This window comes from Phyllopteryx taeniolatus, chromosome 1 (genome assembly GCF_024500385.1).
Source record: "Phyllopteryx taeniolatus isolate TA_2022b chromosome 1, UOR_Ptae_1.2, whole genome shotgun sequence".
In the NCBI taxonomy this organism is placed as follows: Eukaryota; Metazoa; Chordata; class Actinopteri; order Syngnathiformes; family Syngnathidae; genus Phyllopteryx; species Phyllopteryx taeniolatus.
In genome coordinates, this window is record NC_084502.1 from 22,496,577 (window position 1) to 22,518,655 (window position 22,079).

The 22,079-nt window shown below is 40.6% G+C and overlaps 2 protein-coding genes across 2 annotated transcripts; one reads left to right on the forward strand and one right to left on the reverse strand.

Annotated features, from left to right (window-relative positions):
- Positions 1-1,410: 1,410 nt before the first annotated feature.
- On the forward strand, positions 1,411-6,422 carry LOC133481928 (keratin, type II cytoskeletal cochleal-like). Its single transcript, XM_061781298.1, has 9 exons — positions 1,411-2,011; positions 3,173-3,381; positions 3,467-3,527; positions 3,628-3,723; positions 3,812-3,976; positions 4,301-4,426; positions 4,902-5,122; positions 5,213-5,274; positions 5,584-6,422. Exons 1-9 carry the CDS (start codon positions 1,526-1,528, stop codon positions 5,784-5,786), a joined length of 1,629 nt encoding a protein of 542 aa, XP_061637282.1. The 5' UTR covers positions 1,411-1,525; the 3' UTR covers positions 5,787-6,422.
- A 1,622-nt stretch (positions 6,423-8,044) lies between these two features.
- On the reverse strand, positions 8,045-20,260 carry zgc:171775 (STKc_p38 domain-containing protein). Its single transcript, XM_061781311.1, has 12 exons — positions 20,058-20,260; positions 18,329-18,458; positions 16,634-16,692; positions 16,312-16,423; positions 14,951-14,980; positions 14,544-14,591; positions 14,318-14,432; positions 14,164-14,235; positions 11,466-11,545; positions 11,282-11,360; positions 10,157-10,330; positions 8,045-10,038 (listed from the first exon to the last, which is right to left on the reverse strand). Exons 1-12 carry the CDS (start codon positions 20,189-20,191, stop codon positions 9,977-9,979), a joined length of 1,095 nt encoding a protein of 364 aa, XP_061637295.1. The 5' UTR covers positions 20,192-20,260; the 3' UTR covers positions 8,045-9,976.
- Positions 20,261-22,079: the final 1,819 nt, after the last annotated feature.

Below are 22,079 nucleotides of genomic sequence, written 5' to 3' on the forward strand. Positions count from 1 at the left end.
GTGGACTAATGGGAGGCTAGTGTACCCATTTAGCTTTTTTTTTTTTTTTTTTTTTTTTTTAATATATATATATATATATATATATATATATACACATATATAAAAAAATATCTAATTACAAATAATGAAAGTTTTAGTGTTGGTTCTATCATGAGAAAGTCATTCTTTCTTCTCCCTGACTAATGTGCAGCACTGTTTGCACACCCTTTCCACTCTGTCAATTCTCCTAGCATGCCTGCATGTGTGTGATCCGGTCCCGTGTTGTGTGAAATACAAAGTTTAGCACTTATCCATCCATTTTCTATACCGCTTATTCTGTTCAGGGTTGAAGGGACCTTGACATCAGGCAAAAGGCAGACTCCACCCTGAACTGGTTGTAAGTCAAACAACCATTTATACTCTCACCTACAGTGAGTAGGAACTAAAACCACACTGCCTGCATGGAAGTCAGGTGACTGAACCACGACGCCGTCACTGAATAAGTCAAAACAATTACAGTAATTAAAATGGTCATTTTTACTATTATAAGTAAATTTTCCTGGGGGTTTAATGAACAACAATTTGGCCTTATCATTTACATTTTATGATATTTTAAGCATTTAATAGCACCCGCTACTTCTACAATGACTTCTAAATAAAAGTATGAACTACATTGTAAATGAACATGGTGGTCATGGTGAGATTCAGGGCAGGGGACAGTCTCCAGGATCTGTTAACACATGATCTGCAGGCCTGGATGCATCATTAACTGGGTGATAAAAATGAGCTTTTGTGATGAAGAATTGTGACAAAATCATTCCAAATTGAATGAATCACAAATTATTGACGGGGTTTAGCCTAAATTGACGCAAATGAAAAGATTTGGTAATCTTCTAATCTAATCTATACTATAAAACGCTGGAGACCTTACATCAACTTTTATTTATTTATTTTGATTAACAAAAATGTGCACTGGTAGTGCATTGGTAAATGCTGCTGCCTTTTGTGCAGACGATGTTGGTTTGACTCCAGGCCAGTGCCCCAATACCCAGCCACGGCCAAGATCAGATTCAAAATGGGTGTGTTATGTCAAAAGGGCATTCGATGTAAAAAACTGCACCCAAAAAAATTATACTAAGGACTTGTTGTGTCAATCTTTAATGGGACAGGCTGAAAGTCACAACAAAGACAATTGTGACAAATTAGGATGATTTGTTAATACACTGTACTGCACTTGCAGGGTCTTCATCTAACTATGCCGAGCCATCTTATGTTACAGGAATGGGTGGCACAGTTGCCTTTCTGACAGCCCAAATATCTCCAAGAAACCCCGCCTTCCTGCAGGTGCATCCGCCACGTTCCATGTGATTGGAGAATGGTTGGGATGTGCCCAGAAGGTGGAGCTCAGTTGGACCTCCTTTGCTGTCAGAGGCCCATAAAAAAACAGACAGAGAGCAGGTACTTAGAGGAACGTGACTCTCCTCTTTGCTCTGCCAAACCGCTCTCTTTCTGCTCCCTCTTTTCTTTGTGACTCCTTTTCTCCAAAATGGCCACATCCATGCGTAGCTCTAAAATTGTGAAGACCAGCTATGGGACTGGTGGGAGCGGTCGCGGCCTTGGAGGTGATTTTGTCGTGGGTGGCAGTCTTGGTGGTGGCAGACGTGGCTTCTCCTCACAATCTGCAGTTGTGTATAGGTCAGTCCCAGTGGCATCGTCAAGTGCCTCTAAGTTTAGGTCAAGCATCGGTGGTGGAAGTGGTGGAGGTTATGGCTTTGGTGCTGCCGCTGGTGGAGGTTATGGCTTTGGTGCTGGAAGTGGAGGTTTTGGGTATGGTAGTGGCAGAAGTTATGCGATAGGTGGAAATTTTGGTTCTGGAGGAATGGCGTTGCCTCCTATTACAAACGTCCAAGTCAACCAGTGTCTGCTGACCCCAGTGGACATTAAGATTGATCCCAACATCCATGGGGTCCGTACGCAAGAGAAAGACCAGATCAAGGGTCTAAACAACCGCTTTGCCAACTTCATTGAGAAGGTACGTGACCCTTTCAGGTTGGAAGTTCATTTCCAGAAAAAAAATGAAACTTGACATTAGTTTGCCTGGGCAAAATTGAACAATCACTTTCTGTTACTTGGAAGTGACGCCTCTTTAAATAATGACTTGAATATGGCTACTGTATATAGTATGTATGAAGTGTAAACATATTAATGACCGTAATTTCCTCATTCTACATACTCCTAATTCCAAACTGCATTTATCGATGTAGCTGCGGCAAAGAAGGCCACTTCCCATTTAATGTATGTATTAATGTATCTCTGAACATAGCTGTCCCTCTGCCATCTGACTCTCCAGTGAGAGGCAGGAACACTATAGTGGTCGTATCCAGTGTCTTATGCCTCTGACCTCAAGGGGGATCAGGTTATCATTGATTGGACTGGAGGCCCTCAGAATGATGCAGCACACCTGTTCTACAACCATGAGAAATAATGCTAAAGTGAACTTTCAAACTAATGTGCATTTAACTTGTTGAATTCACAGAATGCTGATAATAATGCAACCATTGACAATAAATGGCTATTGTATCATCTTCAGGGTTCAGTGTGGCTGGAGCCTAGTCCAGCTGACTTGGGCAGAAAACACCCTGGACTGATCGCTGGTCAGTTGCAGGATAATTGTAAATGGGCCATTGAAAGGAAATTGATGAGTGATGTCAACCACTTCACTACCACTGTGCCAGAGACTTTTCAGGAATTTTCAAGGATGGGCACTAGATAAAAGTGTGCTCCCTGTGGGATAAAAAAGTAAAACTGCAAGCTGTATTGGGGGAGGGGCTAAATGAGGTGTGGAAGGCAAAATGAAGGGATGGGATTCAACTTCTTCACTTCACTTCAGCTTTCATTTCATGTTGACTCAGAAGTTCAAACATGTTTGTTTGGATAACCACGCACTCTTAAATGATCCCATTACGTTTCCACGACATTTTAGTTCAAATTGGGTGGTGTGTGAAGGTGCTCCAAGGGGGATTTCAAATTCCAGTGACTGATAATTATAATTACATAGAAGAGTGGTGGTGAGGGGGTATACAAGGAGTCACTGAAGAGATAAGACAAGGAGCTATCTGTATAACACTATTCACATGCCATAAAGAAGTGCCAACCCTTGCCTTACTAAGACTGCATTTGAACTTTCTTTCAGGTGCGCTTCCTGGAGCAGCAGAACAAAATGTTGGACACCAAATGGAATCTTCTGCAGGAGCAGACCACAACCCACTCCAATATGGACGCCATGTTCGAGGCCTACATTTCCAACCTGCGGAGACAGCTGGATGGACTTGGCAACGAGAAGATTAAACTGGAGGGAGAGCTAAAGACCATGCAGGGCCTGGTGGAGGACTTCAAGAACAAGTGTGTCCCATTTATTCAGCTCGTAACAAGATTTGATAGCCACAGTCTATTATTAATTAGCTTATCCACACTTTTGCTGTTTCAGATATGAGGATGAAATCAACAAGCGTGCTGCAGTGGAGAATGACTTTGTTCTCCTTAAGAAGGTGACTGAATCTTAAAAATAAATCTGTAAATGGAAGGTGCATACATTAAAAACGTTCAAATTAAGTTTTGCTTTGTCTTTATCATCTCTTCTTCATACAGGATGTTGATGGTGCCTACATGAATAAGCTTGAGCTTGAGGCAAGGGTTGATGCTCTTCAGGATGAGATTAACTTCCTCAGAGCTGTCTATGACGCAGTACGTACAACTTTTGACTTGATAACATCTGAACTTAGAAACTTATATAACTCATAAATTTGTCTCTTTTTTTTCTGGTAAATATCAGGAGCTACATGAGCTCCAGAGCCAGATCAAGGACACTTCAGTTATTGTGGAGATGGACAACAGCCGGCAATTGGACATGGATGCCGTCATAGCAGAGGTGAAGGCTCAATATGAGGACATCGCCAACCAAAGCCGTCAAAACACAGAAGATTGGTATCAGCAGAAGGTAGGTGACACAACGTCAAACGCAGACCTCTGCAAAGGCCAAGCAATAATGTAGTCGACTCCTCCCTCCTGGTTGACCAATCTTATACTGTATGATATATAAAGATAAACGTTGCCTGCAATTGGAAGAGTAGAAACCATTTGTGAACATGTTCTGTTGACAAATAGGGAAAAAACATCAAATAAAATGTGCAACCCATTTAAACAGTTGTAAGTTTTGGTAGATAATGTCTAACAAACATGCAAATAATAATCATCTGGCCAAAAACACCATGTACATTTTTGAGTAATTTATGACAAGAGCATTCCAATCTTGTCCCTCCAGTATAAGGACATGGAGGCATCTGCTGGCCAGTTTGGAGATGACCTTCGCACCACCAAGAACGAAATTTCAGACCTCAACCGTATGATTAGTCGCCTCCAGAATGAGATTGATGCAGTCAAGGCACAGGTATCCTGTTCATACATTCATTCATTCATCTTCCGTTCCACTTATCCTCACTAGGGTCGTGGGCGTGCTGGAGCCTATCCCAGCTATCTTCGGGCGAGAGGCGGGGTACAACCTGAACTGGTCGCCAGCCAATCACAGGGCACATATCAACAAACAACCATTTGCACTCACATTCACACCTATGGGCAATTTAGAGTTTTCAATTAACCTACCATGCGTATTTTTGGGATGTGGGAGGAAACCGGAGTGCCCGGAGAAAACCCACGCAGGCACGGGGAGAACATGCAAACTCCACACAGGCGGGGCCGGGATTTGAACCCCGGTCCTCAGAACTGTGAGGCAGATGTACTAACCAGTCACCCACCGTGCCGCCGTATCCTGTTCAATTTAATTTAATTTTACTTCTTTATATCGGATTTTTTAAATGTTTCCAAACCCTCTTCTGAACAGATTGTGGCTAACCTTCCATTTGCAGCGTGTCAACCTGGAGACTCAGATCGCCGAGGCCGAGGATCGTGGTGAGCTGGCTGTCAAGGACGCCAAGACCCGCATCAAGGATTTGGAGGAGGCCCTACAGAAAGCCAAGCAGGACATGGCCCGCCAGATCCACGAGTATCAGGAAGTCATGAACCTCAAACTGACTCTTGACATTGAGATCGCCACCTACAAGAAACTGCTGGAGGGCGAGGAGGAAAGGTACTTGACTTGGCAGCTTTTCCATCCTCAAAATGCATTTCATCCTTTATTGGCACACGGCACCAAAGTTAATTTGGAACTTCTTTGCAGGCTTTGCAATACAAGTGCAACCGTCCACATACAGTCGTCCTCTTCATCTGGCGGCGGCTCTGGTAAGTACTGACGTTCAATGCTTACATTTTCTAGAATGATGTCAAAGCCAGAGTTTTATACATGAGCCCTTATAAACAAAATACAACCCGTTGGTAAAAGTAGTACTTTATAATGATAACATGACAGTGATCCACCAGATCCAGGAGTTTCAGGCATTTTCTGACGTTTTTTTTTTCTCTCTCTCCTTATTGTGTATTTAAAACAGAGTATAGATGGATACAGTTGCTAAATTATTGAGTATAAGGAAATGGCTTTTATTTTCCATATAATAATAATTTCTGTCTCATTTTTCACATTGCCATCACCAGGTGCTGGTTCAGGAGGTGGAATGGGAATGGGACTAGGTGGAAGCATGGGAATGGGAATGGGAATGGGAACGGGAATAGGAATGGGAACAGGAGTAGGAATGGGTGGAGGCTACGGCAGCATGACCCGCGTGAGCAGCAGCGGCGGTGGTGGCGGCAGCACAAGGATGACATCAAGAACCAGCATTAGCTCTCGCCGTTCATAACAGTCCTCCTGGGCCCATTTTGTCTCTTCCTGTCTATCATCAGGCCACTACTCGAAAAACCTTCCTTACCTTCCATATATCAAGCATTTACTGTTCTCTATACTTCTATGGTTCTTTGGTTTGAGGAGCACACACACTCAGAGTCGGAGGATCCATCAAAATCCGAGCAGAGGCAGACCCATCATCAGAGCACAAAAAAAAGCAGAGCATATACTGTACCGAGCCAGTCCTCTCTTGTGCTTGTGGCTCCCTTTGAGGTGCTAGACATCCTGCCCTATTAGACAAGCGAATACTTGTAGTTGCATGACAGAGAATCCCAGCAAGGCAACTCATCGGTGCACGCTAACATGTTAGGCAGAGGGGGAGGTCCAGATGTCTTATATTTACAATGAGAAAATCTATTACATGGTCCTCTTTTCTGCAGTTTTGCATCTGTTTGTGTGTATGAAGCAACCACACACCATAAATGACTTTCACACGATCTGTCTGAGAGTGAGTCAGCTCGACAGCAGACAAATGGTGTGTTCATTTTGCATCACTTCCGCTTTACTCTGAATGGAAAAAAAATAATAACACTCTGACTCGCACAACCAAGTTGTTCTCCACTAAGCCTGGAATAAAACTGATTGAATCTGGCTTTCTATGTTTCTTGTGTACAGTGTTCCCTTGCCACTTCGCGCTTCACGTTTTGCGGCTTCAGTGCTTTGCGGGTTTTTCCAAAATATTCATTAAAAAATAAATAAATAAAAATACAGCCATATTGGCAGCCATACTGCAGAAAGACACGTTGTTTCATGTTGATGCGCGCGAGAGCAGGTTTCCCTGCATGCCAAACAAAGAGATGAGTTGCCTCAGAGGCTTTGTACATGCCTGTACATGCCTGTACTGTATGGGCACTCATACAAGGCGCGTGATTGGTTCCCGGCCCGACATCGACCAATGAGAGCACGAGTGGATTTATCCCGTGACCTGATTGGCTTCATCATCGCAGCCTCACCGAGCATCTTTCCTTGTTGTGTCACGCCAGTCCCGTCCACGCTGTTGTGTTCGCAATAACTTTTTTTGTTTAAGCAATCATTTTTTTGATTAGTTAAGCAAGCCCTTACAATGCCGCCGAAGTGCTGTGCCCCTGCGAAAGCTTCCTCCGGGGCGCCCAAGACGAAGAAAAAGATGATGACCATCAGCGAAAAAGCGAAACTTTTAGATCACCATGTTTTTCTCCAAGATAAAAACCACAGCTACACTGTCAGCGCCTCCAGCAGAAGAGTCTCCCAGTCAAGTGAGAGCATCTCCTCCGCCACCAACACAAGCCTCTTCGCCTCTCTCAGAAGGCAATGTTGATGAATGTTAATTACTGTATAATAAATGGTAATTACTGTATAAGGTTTTATAATTAAAGATTTAAGTAAATACGTGTACTGTTGTAATCTTTGTCTCAAATATGCAAAGTATTTATACATTTATATATTATATATATATATATATATATATTTATACTACATATTATATATATATTTATACTATACTTACATAAACATTCTGGTACCCACATACTCATCCACGAAAATTCCTGTGTGTGGGGGGGGGGGGGCAAATTCTACTTCGCGGTTTTTCACCTTTCGTGGGGGGTTCTGGTCCCCATTAACCACGAAAAACGAGGGAACACTGTATTTTTGGCTGCCGACCAGTTCAGGGTGTACCCGCCTCTCGCCCGAAGATAGCTGGGATAGGCGCCAGTACGCCCGCGACAGAAAATTGATGGAATGCATAATGAACGACACATACAGGTTTAAATAGTTTTCGCACTGGTTCGGATTGTTTGATTTGATCAAATGCTGCTCCCTAGTGGGTGAAAGTATAACACCCATATGACTACCACTACTCCCTTAATTGGCCCTATTTGATTTGCATTGCAATAAAATATGTAATATATAAAAGACATGAAAGACTGGAAATACACCAAATATTTTATCCCTTAAAGTATAATAGAGATAACAGCGCTCTAGAATGAGAGAGAGAGAGAGAGAGAGAGAGAGAGAGAGAGAGAGAGAGAGACTGTCTGTAGGTATCCTAAAGGAGATAGATATCAAAACAAAAAGACATTTGACTAATTGGTTAAAAAACATTTGACATTTGGAATTGTAACATTTCACTTCCCATGTAGTCATTTCAGTCAGTCAGCCTTAATAATTGGAAAATGGCTAGCTGACTTTTATTCACTATTAAATGATGGACTTTTAAATACTGACAAGCTTACATTTGATTGATTTTTTTTTACTTTATTTGTTTTTACAGCAAACACAACATCAGGTTTTAGTTTGGCCCATGCCACAAAAGACATTACACTGAGGTAATAAGTCTACCAAATCAACATGAGATATTTTTGTGAAGTATCTCATGAACTGGCCACAGATTTGTTGTGTTATAATACAGAGCAAGGTATGGAACATCACTTTAATGGACTAATAGAAATAAAAATTGTCCGTTAAAGCCGTTTGTCCATTAATTTGAAACACTTTTATTCATGGCCTGAAAAAAAACTGTACAAAATGATTGTAAATGATTGTAAGTTTACCTAAATTTACCTTTAAACATTGCTGTGATAGTCTAATGCTGCCATGAAAGTGCCATTATTGCTTGTGCTTGGGAGGGGTGATAATAGGGGCTTTCCCACTGCAGGAACCTTTGCAGGAACTTCCCAAGCTACCCTGGTAGCTTGAGTTCCCCCTGTGTCCTCACCGAAAAAAACTACTTGAGTATGGAAGGTTCTCCCCGGATTATTTCATTCCTCCTGGCGGGTAGGGTCTTCTGAGAGCTATCAGGAACTCTTTGAGGGGGCGGGCTGTGCTGACAAACTCTGATTGGTTAAAAGACCTCTGTTGGCACTTACTTTTTCATTTACAGAGCCGTCAATACTGGATGCGGTGTTATACATAAGAGGATTAAAATACATTTAAAAGCAAGATCAGAAAGAAGCAGAAAGATCGCACCGATAAAATATAAATGGTGGAAGATTTGCACCTTGCTTGCTGTAATACGATCTTCAATGCTGTAAATATGACGGTCACGATTACAGACTGTCAATGTCAATGTCGACAGAGTACTATATTAACCCCCCCTCCTCCCAGAATTTTTTTTGGGGGCAAATTTACCCGATTTACATAAATGATTTCTCCATGAGGAAAATCCACGGAATTCCACGGATCCGCAGACTTTTCACAGTCCTGAGTCATGTATTTATTCATTTATCTATTGAAGCTTATCCAGGTAAGGTATTTGCAATGCCAACCTGGCTGCAGACAGCAGAGTAAAACAAAGCAAATACATATACAAACTGTACAATGTGATGTAGTAACAACTTTAATATTAAATTACATCATAGCACATGGTGAATTAAAGGTCCATAAAAGGCATGTGAGCGGATGTTCTCTAAAGATGAAGGAAAAAAATGTAATAGCCTGAATGCCAAGACATTAGAAAAACCTGTCTTTTCAAATAAATATATAAATAATGTAGAAGCCTGCAGATGATTGTAGATCTGATTTATTGTTCTCAAATTTGTAGTAGAACTGTGTAAGGCCTCAGGCTCATGTTCCTATTGCATTTTCCATCTGATAAATCACATCTATAGTCATCTGCAAGCTTCTGTTGCAGAATCTATTTAGGTATGGTATCTCAATCAAATAGAATAAATATATTCTAATTTATTGAAATGTACCTGTATGTAATAAAATTCCCTACCTCAAAGACCTTCTGCACCCAGGTTGGCATTGCAAATGTGAGTCAGTTCTCAATTCTCTGTCTGTTGTCTCAGTGTGGCACCAGTAAACAACAGCAACCAATTCTGGAACTAACAGACGTTGTCTGTTGCAAGCAGGCATTTTGAGTTCCAATAGGAAACTCCCATTCTGTCCGTTAAATCCGAAGTCTGTTGTTCCACTGTTCATCAATTGTAATCCACCAAATTTCCAACCTCAAGGGGAATATTTGTGTGACCTCCTCCAACCTTCTACTGTTTTCTTATAAATTGATAGAATGTACGTCTAAAATGTGCTTACAACTCAGAAAATATTATTCACCTGGGCATAGCTAGTTCATAATCATTCACATTCTTAGGTTGTCATTCTCTGATGGCAAGAATGCTTAAGGGATTATTAAAAATCAATTAAGCGTGGTGCCGACGCTTTACTCTATATGGCAGTTTTACTGGGGTCATCAGGGTCAAAAGTCATGATCTCCATGTGAATGAGACCTGAGAGGATGAAAAAAAAACCAACAATAATCATTAAGGATAGAAGTACTACAAACCTCACTACTGAACAAGTCTCATAGACTGTTTAATAAAAGGCTTGTTGAACAGTCTGACTCACTCTTCCACTCCCCGATGGTGAGTTCCAAGCTCTCAAAGGAGTCGTCGTAAGGCTGAGAGTCGGGCTCGCTTTCTGGGTCGTGATATTCTGCCAAGAAGGGGTGCGACAGTCCCTGTGCGGCTGTTAGCCTTGTTTCCGGATCCAGCACCAACATCCCCTCCAGTAGTGACACAGCTGTAGGCACCAAGACACAAGAATTCTCGAAAATGATCAACTATTATCAACAATGAATTAGTGATTTATTCATGACACAGTTAACTAAGTGCATGGATATACTACACATACTGTAATACTAATAATGTAATACCACCAAATAGCTGAAACTAGTAGATGAAATGTAGCTCAAGCTTGAGTCTTCGAAATTCTGGCTATATTCATCCATAAATTGTGTTTTTTCTCTCAAAACTCTGTCCGCAATTAAACAAAGTTTTGTCCACGGAAAAACTCGGGCAGCCATAACCTCCAAACTCTAAGGCACTATGAGCCATTGAGAAGTATTTCTTGGTACTGTCACAGTTAATTAATAACCACAGAATAGATTAAATAAAACACATTCTAAAAAAGGGGTGGCGAGTGGGTGGGGGTGGGGGGGTGCTTGCTTCGTCACACTTGAATATAAATTTAACAGAATAAAAAGTCCATCCAGCCATCCATCCAATTACTATTGCGCTTGTCATCGTGAGGGTGACCTGGAGCCAATCCCTCCCAGTTGACTTTGGGCGAGAGGTGTGCTACACCCTGGACTGGTCGCTGGCCAATCGCAAAGCACACATAGACAAACAACAATTCACATTCGCAGTACACCTATGATCAATTTAGATCCGTTACTGAACCTAACATGTACTGTATGATTTTGGAATGTACCGAGAGAAAACCCACGCAAACATGGGAAAAACAACTCCGCACGGCATGGGTGGAGCTGAGATTGCGAACACCGAACCTCAGAACTGTGAGGCAGACATACGAGACGACTGTGCTACTTACTTTGGATGAATAAAGTAGCTACAGTATCCACTTTCCACTGACCTGAAACAGTTTCCATCTGGACTAAAAGCCAGGATATATAAAATAGGCAAGTAATAACCATTTTTATCCTTAGTTTGGAGTCACAGGAGATGAACCCACCATTTTCTTCCATGGACGGAAACACCTCTTTGAAGTTCTTCTTCTTTTGTGCAGGGAGACCTTGAACATACGACTGTGCCTGGAAAGGTGCTCACATTTCATTTTGTAAAGATGTTGAAATAAAAAGTGTCAACTACCATGTGCCAAATATGAACTCTGGCATGCACACCAGATATAAACTCACATCTTTACTCTGCATCTTCTCTACCAATGAGGAGTCAGGTGTTCCGGTCAAGCAGAGGATCTTTTTTAATTGATCAATACCTGAGCAAGCTGGTTAAAGAAATATCACCATGCTATAAGTACTGTGAAATAACATATATACTGTATGTAGATAGATATTGAGTAGGTATATGTAAACATAAGCATATGTCATAATTTTCACTGCATACCTGTTTTTTTCATTATAGCAACTGTTTGTAATAGTTACTTCACCATGCTTAATGACCATGTACAGTGGATATTTAAAAAAAAATCCTGTTCAAATGTCAGGTTTTCGTGATATAAAAAAATGATAAAGAATTTCAAACCTTTTCAATCATTAATATTAACTATAACATGTACTGTACAACTCAACAACAAAAATATTTTGGGGGAGAAGGGAAGTAATACTAAACCATAGAGATGCGCTTGCACAAGTGTGCAAACCCTCATAAATGGGGATGTGTTCAGAATTAACCAATCAAGTTCAAAGACATGTTAAATGTGAGTCAGCACACAGCTGCCACAATTTAAAGTGCCTCCGATTAACGCTAAATAAAGTTCAGCTGTTCAAGTAGGCTTTTTGTACTCATGTTTTACAAGACAACATATGCTCTGCAGAGAGCTTCTGCAGCATCCGAGATTTCATGTTTTTAAAGGTATCGTTCAGAAGAAGTGTACAAAAAAAAATCTGAGGCATTAAATGTACCACAGAACACAGTGAAGCCAGTCATCATTATGTGGAGAAAATATGGCACAGCGCTGATATTACCAAGAACTGTTGGTTGATTGATGAAAAGATGAAACGCAAACTGGTCAGGGAAACTGCCAAGAGGCCGACAGCAACATTGGAGGAGCTGCAGAAATTTCTGGCAATTACTGGCTGCTTAGTATATCTGGCAACATTCTCCCGTCTTCTTCATATGTCTGGCCTATGGGGTAAGGTAGCAAAAGGAAAGTCTTATCTTGCAAAGAGAAACATCCAAGTCCGGCTATATTTTGTAAAAAAACACAATTGAAATCTCCCTTACGCATGTGGGAAAATGTGTTATGGTCCGATGAAACCAAGGTTGTACTTTTTGGACATGATTCCAAAACGTATGTTTGGCGTCATGCTTTGGGGCTGTTTTTCTTTAGCTGGAACTGTGGCATTAAGAAGTTGGAGTGAATTATTAACACTTTCATATAACATCTGTGAGGTAATCTGAACAGGGCTGTGCACAGGAGGTGCCCCAATTTGTGATTGTGATTTTGTGAGTCTGTGCATAGATAGGTGGACACTGATAGATTAGCCAAAAAGACTGAGTGCTGTAATAAGAGCCAAAGGTGCTGTAATAAAGTGTTAGTTTGAGGGTGTGCATATTGATGCAACCTGGTCATTGTATTTTTTTTTTTTTATTAGCCCTCTTAAAATATATTTTTTTCAATTGAATTATACAGGGCCGGCACGGTGAGCAACTGGTTAGCACATCTGCCACACAGTTCTGGGGACCGGGGTTCAAATCCCGGCCCCGCCTGTGTGGAGTTAGCATGTTCTCCCCGTGCCTGGGTGTGTTTTCTCCGGCCACTCCGGTTTCCTCCCACATCCCAAAAACATGAATGGTAGGTTGATTGAAGACTCTAAATTGCCTGTAGGTGTGAATATGAGTGCGAATGGTTGTTTGTTTCTATGTGCCCTGCGATTGGCTGGCGACCGGTTCAGGGTGTACCCCGCCTCCCGCCCAAAGATAGCTGGGATAGGCTCCAGCACGCCCGCGACCCTTGTGAGGATAAGCGGTAAAGAAGATGGATGGATGGATGAATTATACAGGTCATAGATCAGATTACTGGCTAAAGAAGTTTTAAAATACTTTAAGTCACATAGCATTTCAAAAAAGGTGTGTAGACTTATTATATCCACTGTATTGCTAAACATCCATCCATCCATTGTCAACACCGCTTATCCTGGTTAGGGTCGCAGGGCGCTGGAGCCTATCCCAGCTGACTTTGGGCGAAAGGCGGACTACACCCTGAACTGGTCGCCAGTCAGTCGCAGGGCACATATAGACAAGGACAACCATTCACACCGTCACTGAGTGGGAACTGAACCCACGCTGCCCGCACCAAAGTCAGGCAAGTGCACCACTACACCATCAGTGACTATTGCTAAACAATTAATATTTTTCTTTGATATCTGTCACCAGAGGGCTAAGTTAGCTGGGGTAAAATGTCAAATCAGCGCATGTGTGATCGTAAAAAATTGTTTCAGGAGTAAGCAATGACTACTCACTCGGACAATATTCATTTATTTTTTTCCCACTGTTGTCCATATCATTTGCTATTTTAATTTATGTTTTATTGTTGTGTTATTTTTACTGAACTGCTCTTTTCTTTTACGATTCTTGTACAGACTGTCCTTGAGTGCCCTGCAAGCCAGTAAATAAAATCAATTATTATTATTATTATTATTATTATTATTATTATTATGAGTACATGTTGATTTCCAGTGCTGTACCATGGTTCATGGTTTGCAGTAGATCATTGTCCTATTTTCCTACATTCAACCAAGACAATCACTTAATAAACATTTCTAATAGTCCTACATCCAAGGAAGACGATCGTTGCATTTAATTATCCAACATGTGACGCAAAGTAAGAGGTCCTCGTGTCTCTTAGAACGGAGCCCCCATGTTTGAGGATACTGTCGTGTCCGGGGAAGAGAACCTGGCTGGTGATCATTTCGGCCAGGATACAGGCAGCTGACCAGACATCCACTGTGACAATTGGAGACACATTTTGCTGAGATATAATTGAAAGCGACCTTTGAGAACTATATATTTTTTCCAAAGCCTATACCTGTTTGACTGTAGTGCATCCAGTTGAATATGACCTCTGGAGCTCGGTACCAGCGGGTGACCACATAACCAGTCATCTCACTCTCTGTCTGCCTCGCAAGGCCAAAGTCCAATATCTGATGAGATGGAACAAAACATTTACCATTAAGGGCTTTTTTAAACAGAACTAAAACATTGTGAATCATGTCCTTGGCTGTTCAGTTTTCATTAATTTTACTCAAGTGTACCTTTAGTTCACAATTCTCATTCACAGCAAGGTTACCAGGTTTTAGGTCCTAAAAAAGGAATCAACATTACAAGTAAAGCAAAGACCACCACAACATTTGAAGAATTGAAGCAAAAAACAACTTATTTTCTGAGAGTTGAACCCACTCTCTGTTTCGTGATGATGTAAAAACCAATATGCTCTTTACTGAGTAAATAAAAGTTATGTAAAATTGTTCACCTTGTTTTTCTGTAACAAGATGTTACTTTTTGAGCCTTGTTGTATGGAAGTCACACTGATTGGATAAACATCGATTTTTTTTCCCAGTACTTGTGGTAAATTAAGAACAGCTGAGCAGTTTTTAGATTTTTGTTAACCAGCAAAAAATGAACAACACAATGAATATGAGAGCATTTTTTAAGTACTAACCCGGTGGATGATTCCAGCAGAATGAATGTACTGAAAAGAGGGAAAACAAAATGAAAATTACTTACTAAACCCAAAGTTTTTGGTAAGTTCCATTTGATCCCAAGGACGAGCTATAATGTGTCAAATGCCCTTCTTTGAAAGGCATATTTCTTTTACAATTACATGAAAATCCTTCACATTTTAATGATAGTGTTTTAAAAGCACCGGCACGGTGATCGACTGTGTGAATGTGAGTGTGAATGGTTGTTTGTTTCTATGGGCCCTGTGATTGGCTGGCGACCGGTTCAGGATGTACCCCGACTCCCGCCCGAAGATAGCTGGGATAGGCTCCAGCAGCCCGTGACCCTAGTGAGGATAAGCGGTAAAGAAAATGGATGGATGGCTGGATGGATGTTTTAAAAGCATGGAGCCTTTCTTGTGTGATTTACAGAAAAGTTCTGGAAATACAATTACTAAAGCAATGCTATTTCTAAATAGGATAATTTTTCAGCCACTTTGGCTCGCAAGTTCACAACAAGACAATCTTAACATGAAATTGTATTGCTCATAACATAACAAAATGATCTTTCACTTGGAGTTGATACACAAATTGTTGCAGTAGTTACTGATATGGCCCTTTTTACATGGAAAATGCAAACATCAGCTCTTTCTGTGTCTGCCGTTTTGTTCAGAGCATACTTAACATTCCAAATTTTAAAATAGCATTGACTCCATAATACATGTTAACTGGACAAGAGCATACAAACATTGAATAGGAATATGGAGCAGAAAAATGGAGAAAAGAAGAGTCATGTGTCAGTTGTGCATTATGGGTAGCAAAAAAACAGACCAAAAAAAACTAGCAAATGGTGCATTCGAGCCAATTTAGAACCTGGTACGTACAGTAAACTAAAGACCTGAGCTGCTGTTACAGCAGCTACACACAAAACTTTTTGACAATGACTTTCAGACTTTCTGATAGTGACAGAATGTCAAAGCACTGTTATGGCATGTTCTGCATCACTGCTCTTTGCAGAGGGTCTGAGCCATACGGACTTGATAGGCTGTGTGACCTTTGGGGTTCTCGGGCACATTTGAAGCAGATGACTTCTACTTGGCATGCAGGGTTTGGCTAATTTGTTCTTGGTATGGATATCACTGCTTCACTGATTACGAGGACTTATAATACAATACACTGTTTTGAGTTCCTAAATACATAAAGTAGATCCGTATTGTATATGGTATTTAATTTGTCATTTTTTATTACATTGGGGAAAAAAAAGGTCATGTGTTGTGTTTTTGCCTTGTCACTGAGTATACTATACTGAGTATACATTTGGAGAAATAACTCCTCCTAAATCTCCTAGGATTGCTACACTTACCTTAAGTCCTCTTAGAAACTGATAGAACAGGTACGTTATGATGCGATCTGTTAATCTCCGCTTCTTCATGATGTGGCCCAGATCCTGTGCTACAAAGGGCATCACCATATAACTAGATGTTTGTAAAAGAAAAAGGAAAAGCAGTGATTAAAAAAAGCGATAACTGATGAGCAACATAACTAACCAGCCAACACAAACATGCATACACTAGCTCCTAACAGTCGTGCTTGAACCTCCCATGCATATATGCAAACATACTCTCTCAAAGTGTCTCGACAAGCTGCAACAACTAACAGAAGAATGTGGTTGCTCGTTCACTTACAAGGTTTGGAATTTCTCCACGGAGGAATCAGGTGTGAAGACGTCAAGGAGGCATATCACCTTTGGTGGAAAGCATGGGGAAAGAGGGACAGATCATCATACACACGTCCATTAAATATTAATATACATACATGACAGGAGACATAATATGAAAACTACAAATCCCTCTTAATATGCTTGTCACCTTTCCAATTCTTATTCAAATTATCCATCTATTCTCTACACCACTTAGTCTGTTAATGTGGAGTTTAAGTTAGGTAAAAGGCGGACTATACCATAGACTGGTGGTCCAATCTATACTGTATATCTCAATCACAGGACACATGGAAACAAACAACCATTCAGACCCACATTGGCACTGAGTGGAAACTGAACCCACACTGTCTGCACCTAAGTCAGGCTTGTGCATAACTATATCATTAGTGACTGAGTCAATTACAATCGATGCAATATACGAAACCACAACAAATGATTAAAAGTGAAATAACATAGATGAATTGCTGCATGTATCTATTTCTTAGACACATAAAATGTTTTCCTGTACATTTCCTCCCAGGCAGAATTTACAGAGCACAATAATTTAGTTACCAAAAGCCCAATTGCACTTTCACACTGAGCTGATGTTGGTACTGTTTCAGATGGAAGGCTGCTATTATGTCAGCGGATGGGGGCAGCCATCACAGCTTCCTGGTGTAAACATTCAACTGGCCTTCGCAGCAAGAAGCAAGTGAACTCTATTATGTCTATTTCCAATGACATATGAACATTATACCAGTGGGGTAACGACAAAGCTCTGTGTTGGTGGTGGTTGGTGCGCAACTTGAAACAAAATTGAGTAATAGCACTAACACCAGTAGTGAACCAGCACTGGGAGCAGCTCAGTGTAAAAGAGGTGCAGCCACTGTGACCACATAAGTTTCCATGGCATCAGCGTGGCAGAGGGCTCAGTTGCCCCACAAAGCAGAAAAAGGACAGAGATATTTAGCATGAGCTCAAAGTCTAACAGACACACTCAAAGGATATTTCTTCAAAAAAAAAGCATTATAAGGATTGTAGGACACATTCATTTACAAATTGTTTTTCACTCGAATCACTATTTTTATAAGAAATAATATCCTTCTTTTTCCCCCACCAAAGAGTTGGATGTAGTTTGGCATTTGTGTCCTTAAATGCAAATTGTCATTATAGGTCATAAGTAAATCGTTTCTGTTTTGTGGTACTCAGAGAGTACGTAGTGTTCTTTTAGTGCATTCCTTTTGATTTTGGCTCAGTAAGGAATGAGATCATGCTCAAAGCAATTTCATTTTTTACTTTTGAAATAAGAACATCCAAGGACAATCATGAAACATTCTCTTCTAGTCTCTAGCTTCCTTCCCAGATTGGCTGCAAAACCAAACAGTTATGTACTGAATACGGGTAAACCTGTCTTCACAAGCAGAAACACTGCATTGACCATACGGGTTCCAACAACAAACAGCACTCCCAGCTTGGCCTGGAGCTTGGATGAGAATATAGGCTTTTGTTGAATGGTCAACAAAGTTTGCTTGTCCTCAAAATCGACTTTGCTTGAATAAGGAAAATTGCAGTTGTTATTGATACATAGAAACCTAAGTCTCATCATCCAGCCTTGAGGACTGTCCTTGTACTCTAGAATTCCCAGTTAAATAAAGACTGAACGAAAAAAACAAAAACATACATTTTCATGGTCGATGTGGCGAAGCAGCCTAAGTTCCCGGTAAGCTCTTTTGGTGTGGATGAGGGACTGGAAAGGGCGATACAGCTTCTTAATAGCCACCTTTTCCTTGGTCCTCTGATCTATGGCAGAACTAAGACATACAACGTTACAGACAGCATTAGAGAGACTATCAACCATTACAATCTTCTCATCTTCATTTGATAAGAACTGTCATTGCCAGATTTGTCACATTCATAGTTATATAAGATATAGTCAGGGGCGTATGATTGAACTTTTATGCCTTAAAAAACACTATATTGGGGACATCAGCGGGGTGGCCGCGACCTCTAGCGGGGTGGCCGTGAGTGCGAATGGTTGTTTGTTTCTATGTGCCCTGCGATTGGCTGGCGACCGGTTCTGGGTGTACCCCGCCTCCCGCCCGAAGATAGCTGGGATAAGCTGCAGCAGCCCGCGACCCTAGTGAGGATAAGCGGTAAGGAAAATGGATGGATGGATAAATACGGCTTGTCCTGTTCAGGGTCTCGGAAAGTCTAACCCAGCGGACTGGGCAAGAAGCGGGTTAGACCATGGACTGGTTGTCAGCCAATAACAGGGCACATATCGAAAAAAAAAAGCATCTTGATCTACAAATGATTATTTAATAAAATGCTGTTTTAGGCCTAATTGTTTCATTTCTATACATTGCTACGAAAGCAGCCAGAAAATTGCCATGCTAAAAGTATGTGAATAATAAAAACTGAAGGTTGAATCGCTGAAAAACTTATCAATTCAGTTCTACTGACACAAGAGTGTCCCTTACTATACTGCTATGTGGTAACTTGTGAAGAAAACAAAAGTGTTATGAGTTTCTGTCCACAACGTTATTGGATGGAATTTGTGCGTAATCCAGCAATTGTTAAAAATCTTGACTGGTTATATTTGGGATTTTACAATATATTTTTGCATGTAAGATCTTAAATGGTAAAAAGGAGTAACCTCTCCTACTGGACAACATACACTTCATTAAGTATACATGTATTGTGGCTATTTTATTTAGCTACATGAAAAGGGCAAAATACAAGAAAATGCAATGCAAAATACAAAAATGCAGTGCAGGTTGCAAACTACAAGCATAATAACAAACATATTGTTAAATGAATAGTCACATGCCAGTATTGTGCAGGTGTACCTTATTTAGTAGGCAATGAGTATACTGTACATTGTTTTTGTGTGAGTAATGCAAGCTTGTCAAGTGGCTTATTTAATTAGATATGTGGTATTCCTGTGGGCTAAGTGCTTCTCTGCTAGTGGAGATTCTTGCATATCAGTGGACCTGCATTGACTTGCTCACTTGCCTCAGGCACACAATAGTGCTTCTGTTTGCAGATGGCAGATAGCTGCGGGTGCAATAGTCTGAGGAGTGGAATGCACACTTTAACAATATACAGACTATGCATGGACAATAGTCAAAGAACATTTAATGATGACCTTGGGCCATTTATGATTACAATAACCAATTGACAAATCTCTTTTATGGGCATGCCAGAGGATGAACAGCATATTCCTGTCATTTAACGTTAATTCTACCTTAATTCAAGCAGTAACATAGCAAACTTGGTCGACTGTCACATAATATAACTTTTCCACATATAATTATTGGGATGAATTGAGTAAAGTAGATAAAGGCCAATAGTAAAGGTACAAAATAATTGGATATGGAGGAAGTCTCCTGCATGCCGGTTAAACTCACCAAACTGTCCCGTAGGCACCAGAGCCGACTGTTCGCAGCGTCGTGTATCTTTGTGGGACTTCCCACGTCGTCTTTTGGAGCTCCACTCTCTGGAAACCCGATCTGATCGGAGAGTCGCTCGGTGGAGAGTCCATGACGCCAATTTGTCCACTCTGAAGTTAGCACATAGAATGAGAGTGTAACCTGACAGGTGAGAGTAACTAAGGTTGGAAGGAGGAAAACCAAGCATCGATGCTCATCCAAACCACGCCCCCTGGTGATATATGCTTCTGTTTCTTTGGAAATTTGGCATTTTTATGAATATGTTGCATAAGACCAACAACAAATTTAAAAAATTAAAAATAAACTACAACACTGTATTCTTTGAGATCACTATCTAACCCAAACTGATGCCAGGTCCCACATGAAGTCCCAACAAAGTAGTAATGTACTGACTGTATATATATATATATATATATATATATATAATATATATATATTATATATATATATATATATATATATATATATATATATATATATATATATATGTATATTATATATATATATATAATATATATATAATATATATATAATATCTGCGATTGGCTGGCAACCAGTTCAGGGTGTACCCCGCCTCCTGCCCGATGACAGTGGGGATAGGCTCCAGCATGCCCGCGACCCTAGTGAGGAGAAGCGGCTCAGAAAATGGATGGATGGATATATATACTATATATATATATGATATATATATATATACGGCAGCACGGTGGATGACTTGTTAGAGCATCTGCCTCACAGTTCTGAGGACCGGGATTAAATTCCCGGCCCCGCCTGTGTGGAGTTTGCATGTTCTCCCCGTGCCTGCGTGGATTTTCTCCGGGTACTCCGGTTTCCTCCCACATCCCAAAAACATGCATGAATTGGAGACTCTATATTACCTGTAGGTGTGAATGTGAGTGTGAATGGTTGTTTGTTTGTATGTGCCCTGCAATTGGCTGGCAACCAGTTCAGGGTGTACCCCGCCTCCTGCCCGATGATAGCTGGGATAGGCTCCAGCACGTCCGTGACCCTAGTGAGGATAAGCGGTAAAGAAAATGGATGGATGTATATATATATACACACACACACACATTGACGAAAGTTTATTTATGGTTCGATGTACGAACCAAGTTATTTTGGTTCTGGTCTTGTCTGCCAAAATTCATTCATGTCATTCGGTCAGTACATGACAAATTGGACGTGCACAGCTCTGAGTTCATACTGTGGTGAACTTAATACTTTATCACATTTATTAACCGATGAAGAGATAGATTAATAGTTAAGGAAGAAGCGGGTTTCCAAAGAGAAGACTTGGTCGAAAATAAAAGCAAGAGTGTTAGTCTCACTGGCACCATTCATTTGAATTTGCGCTGGATGCACAAGGTGTACTTTTTCATCCACAGATGAAATGATTATGAATATAGTTAAGTATTGATGTAAAACAAAATCTGATGCTTTATATACTATTTGAGTCGGTGCGGCGGCGCGATTAAAAGCCGGAAATTTCTTTTCATCGTGAGGGAAAGCTTCTGTGCATTTAGCTGTAAACTGTCGCTAGCCTTTAGCTCGGCAGAGGGCAGCAATGTTAATTTCTTTATTTCTTTTAGCTTTATTGCAATGGACAACGGTTTACAATACAAGTGTGCAATACAACTTTAAACTTAACTAATATAAGAGAGGGGAGCAATGTAAAGCAGCAAACAGCAACCATTATATATCATCAATCCCAGAATGGTTTGCGCACGCAAAAACGGCAGACACAAACATTTTTTTTTATCACTTTAAAAAAAAAAGATAAATATGTGACACTATATTTCAAAAGTAGATGAGAACCACTGGGTTAAATGCATCAATAAATCTTTCATGCGTTTTTGGAATGTGGGAGAAAACCGTAGTCCCTGCTTGCAAAAAATAAAAATAAACACGCAAAACACAGGGAAGGGAAGACCATGCAAACTCTACACAGGAATACCCAAACTGAGATTTGAAGCCCAAATCTAA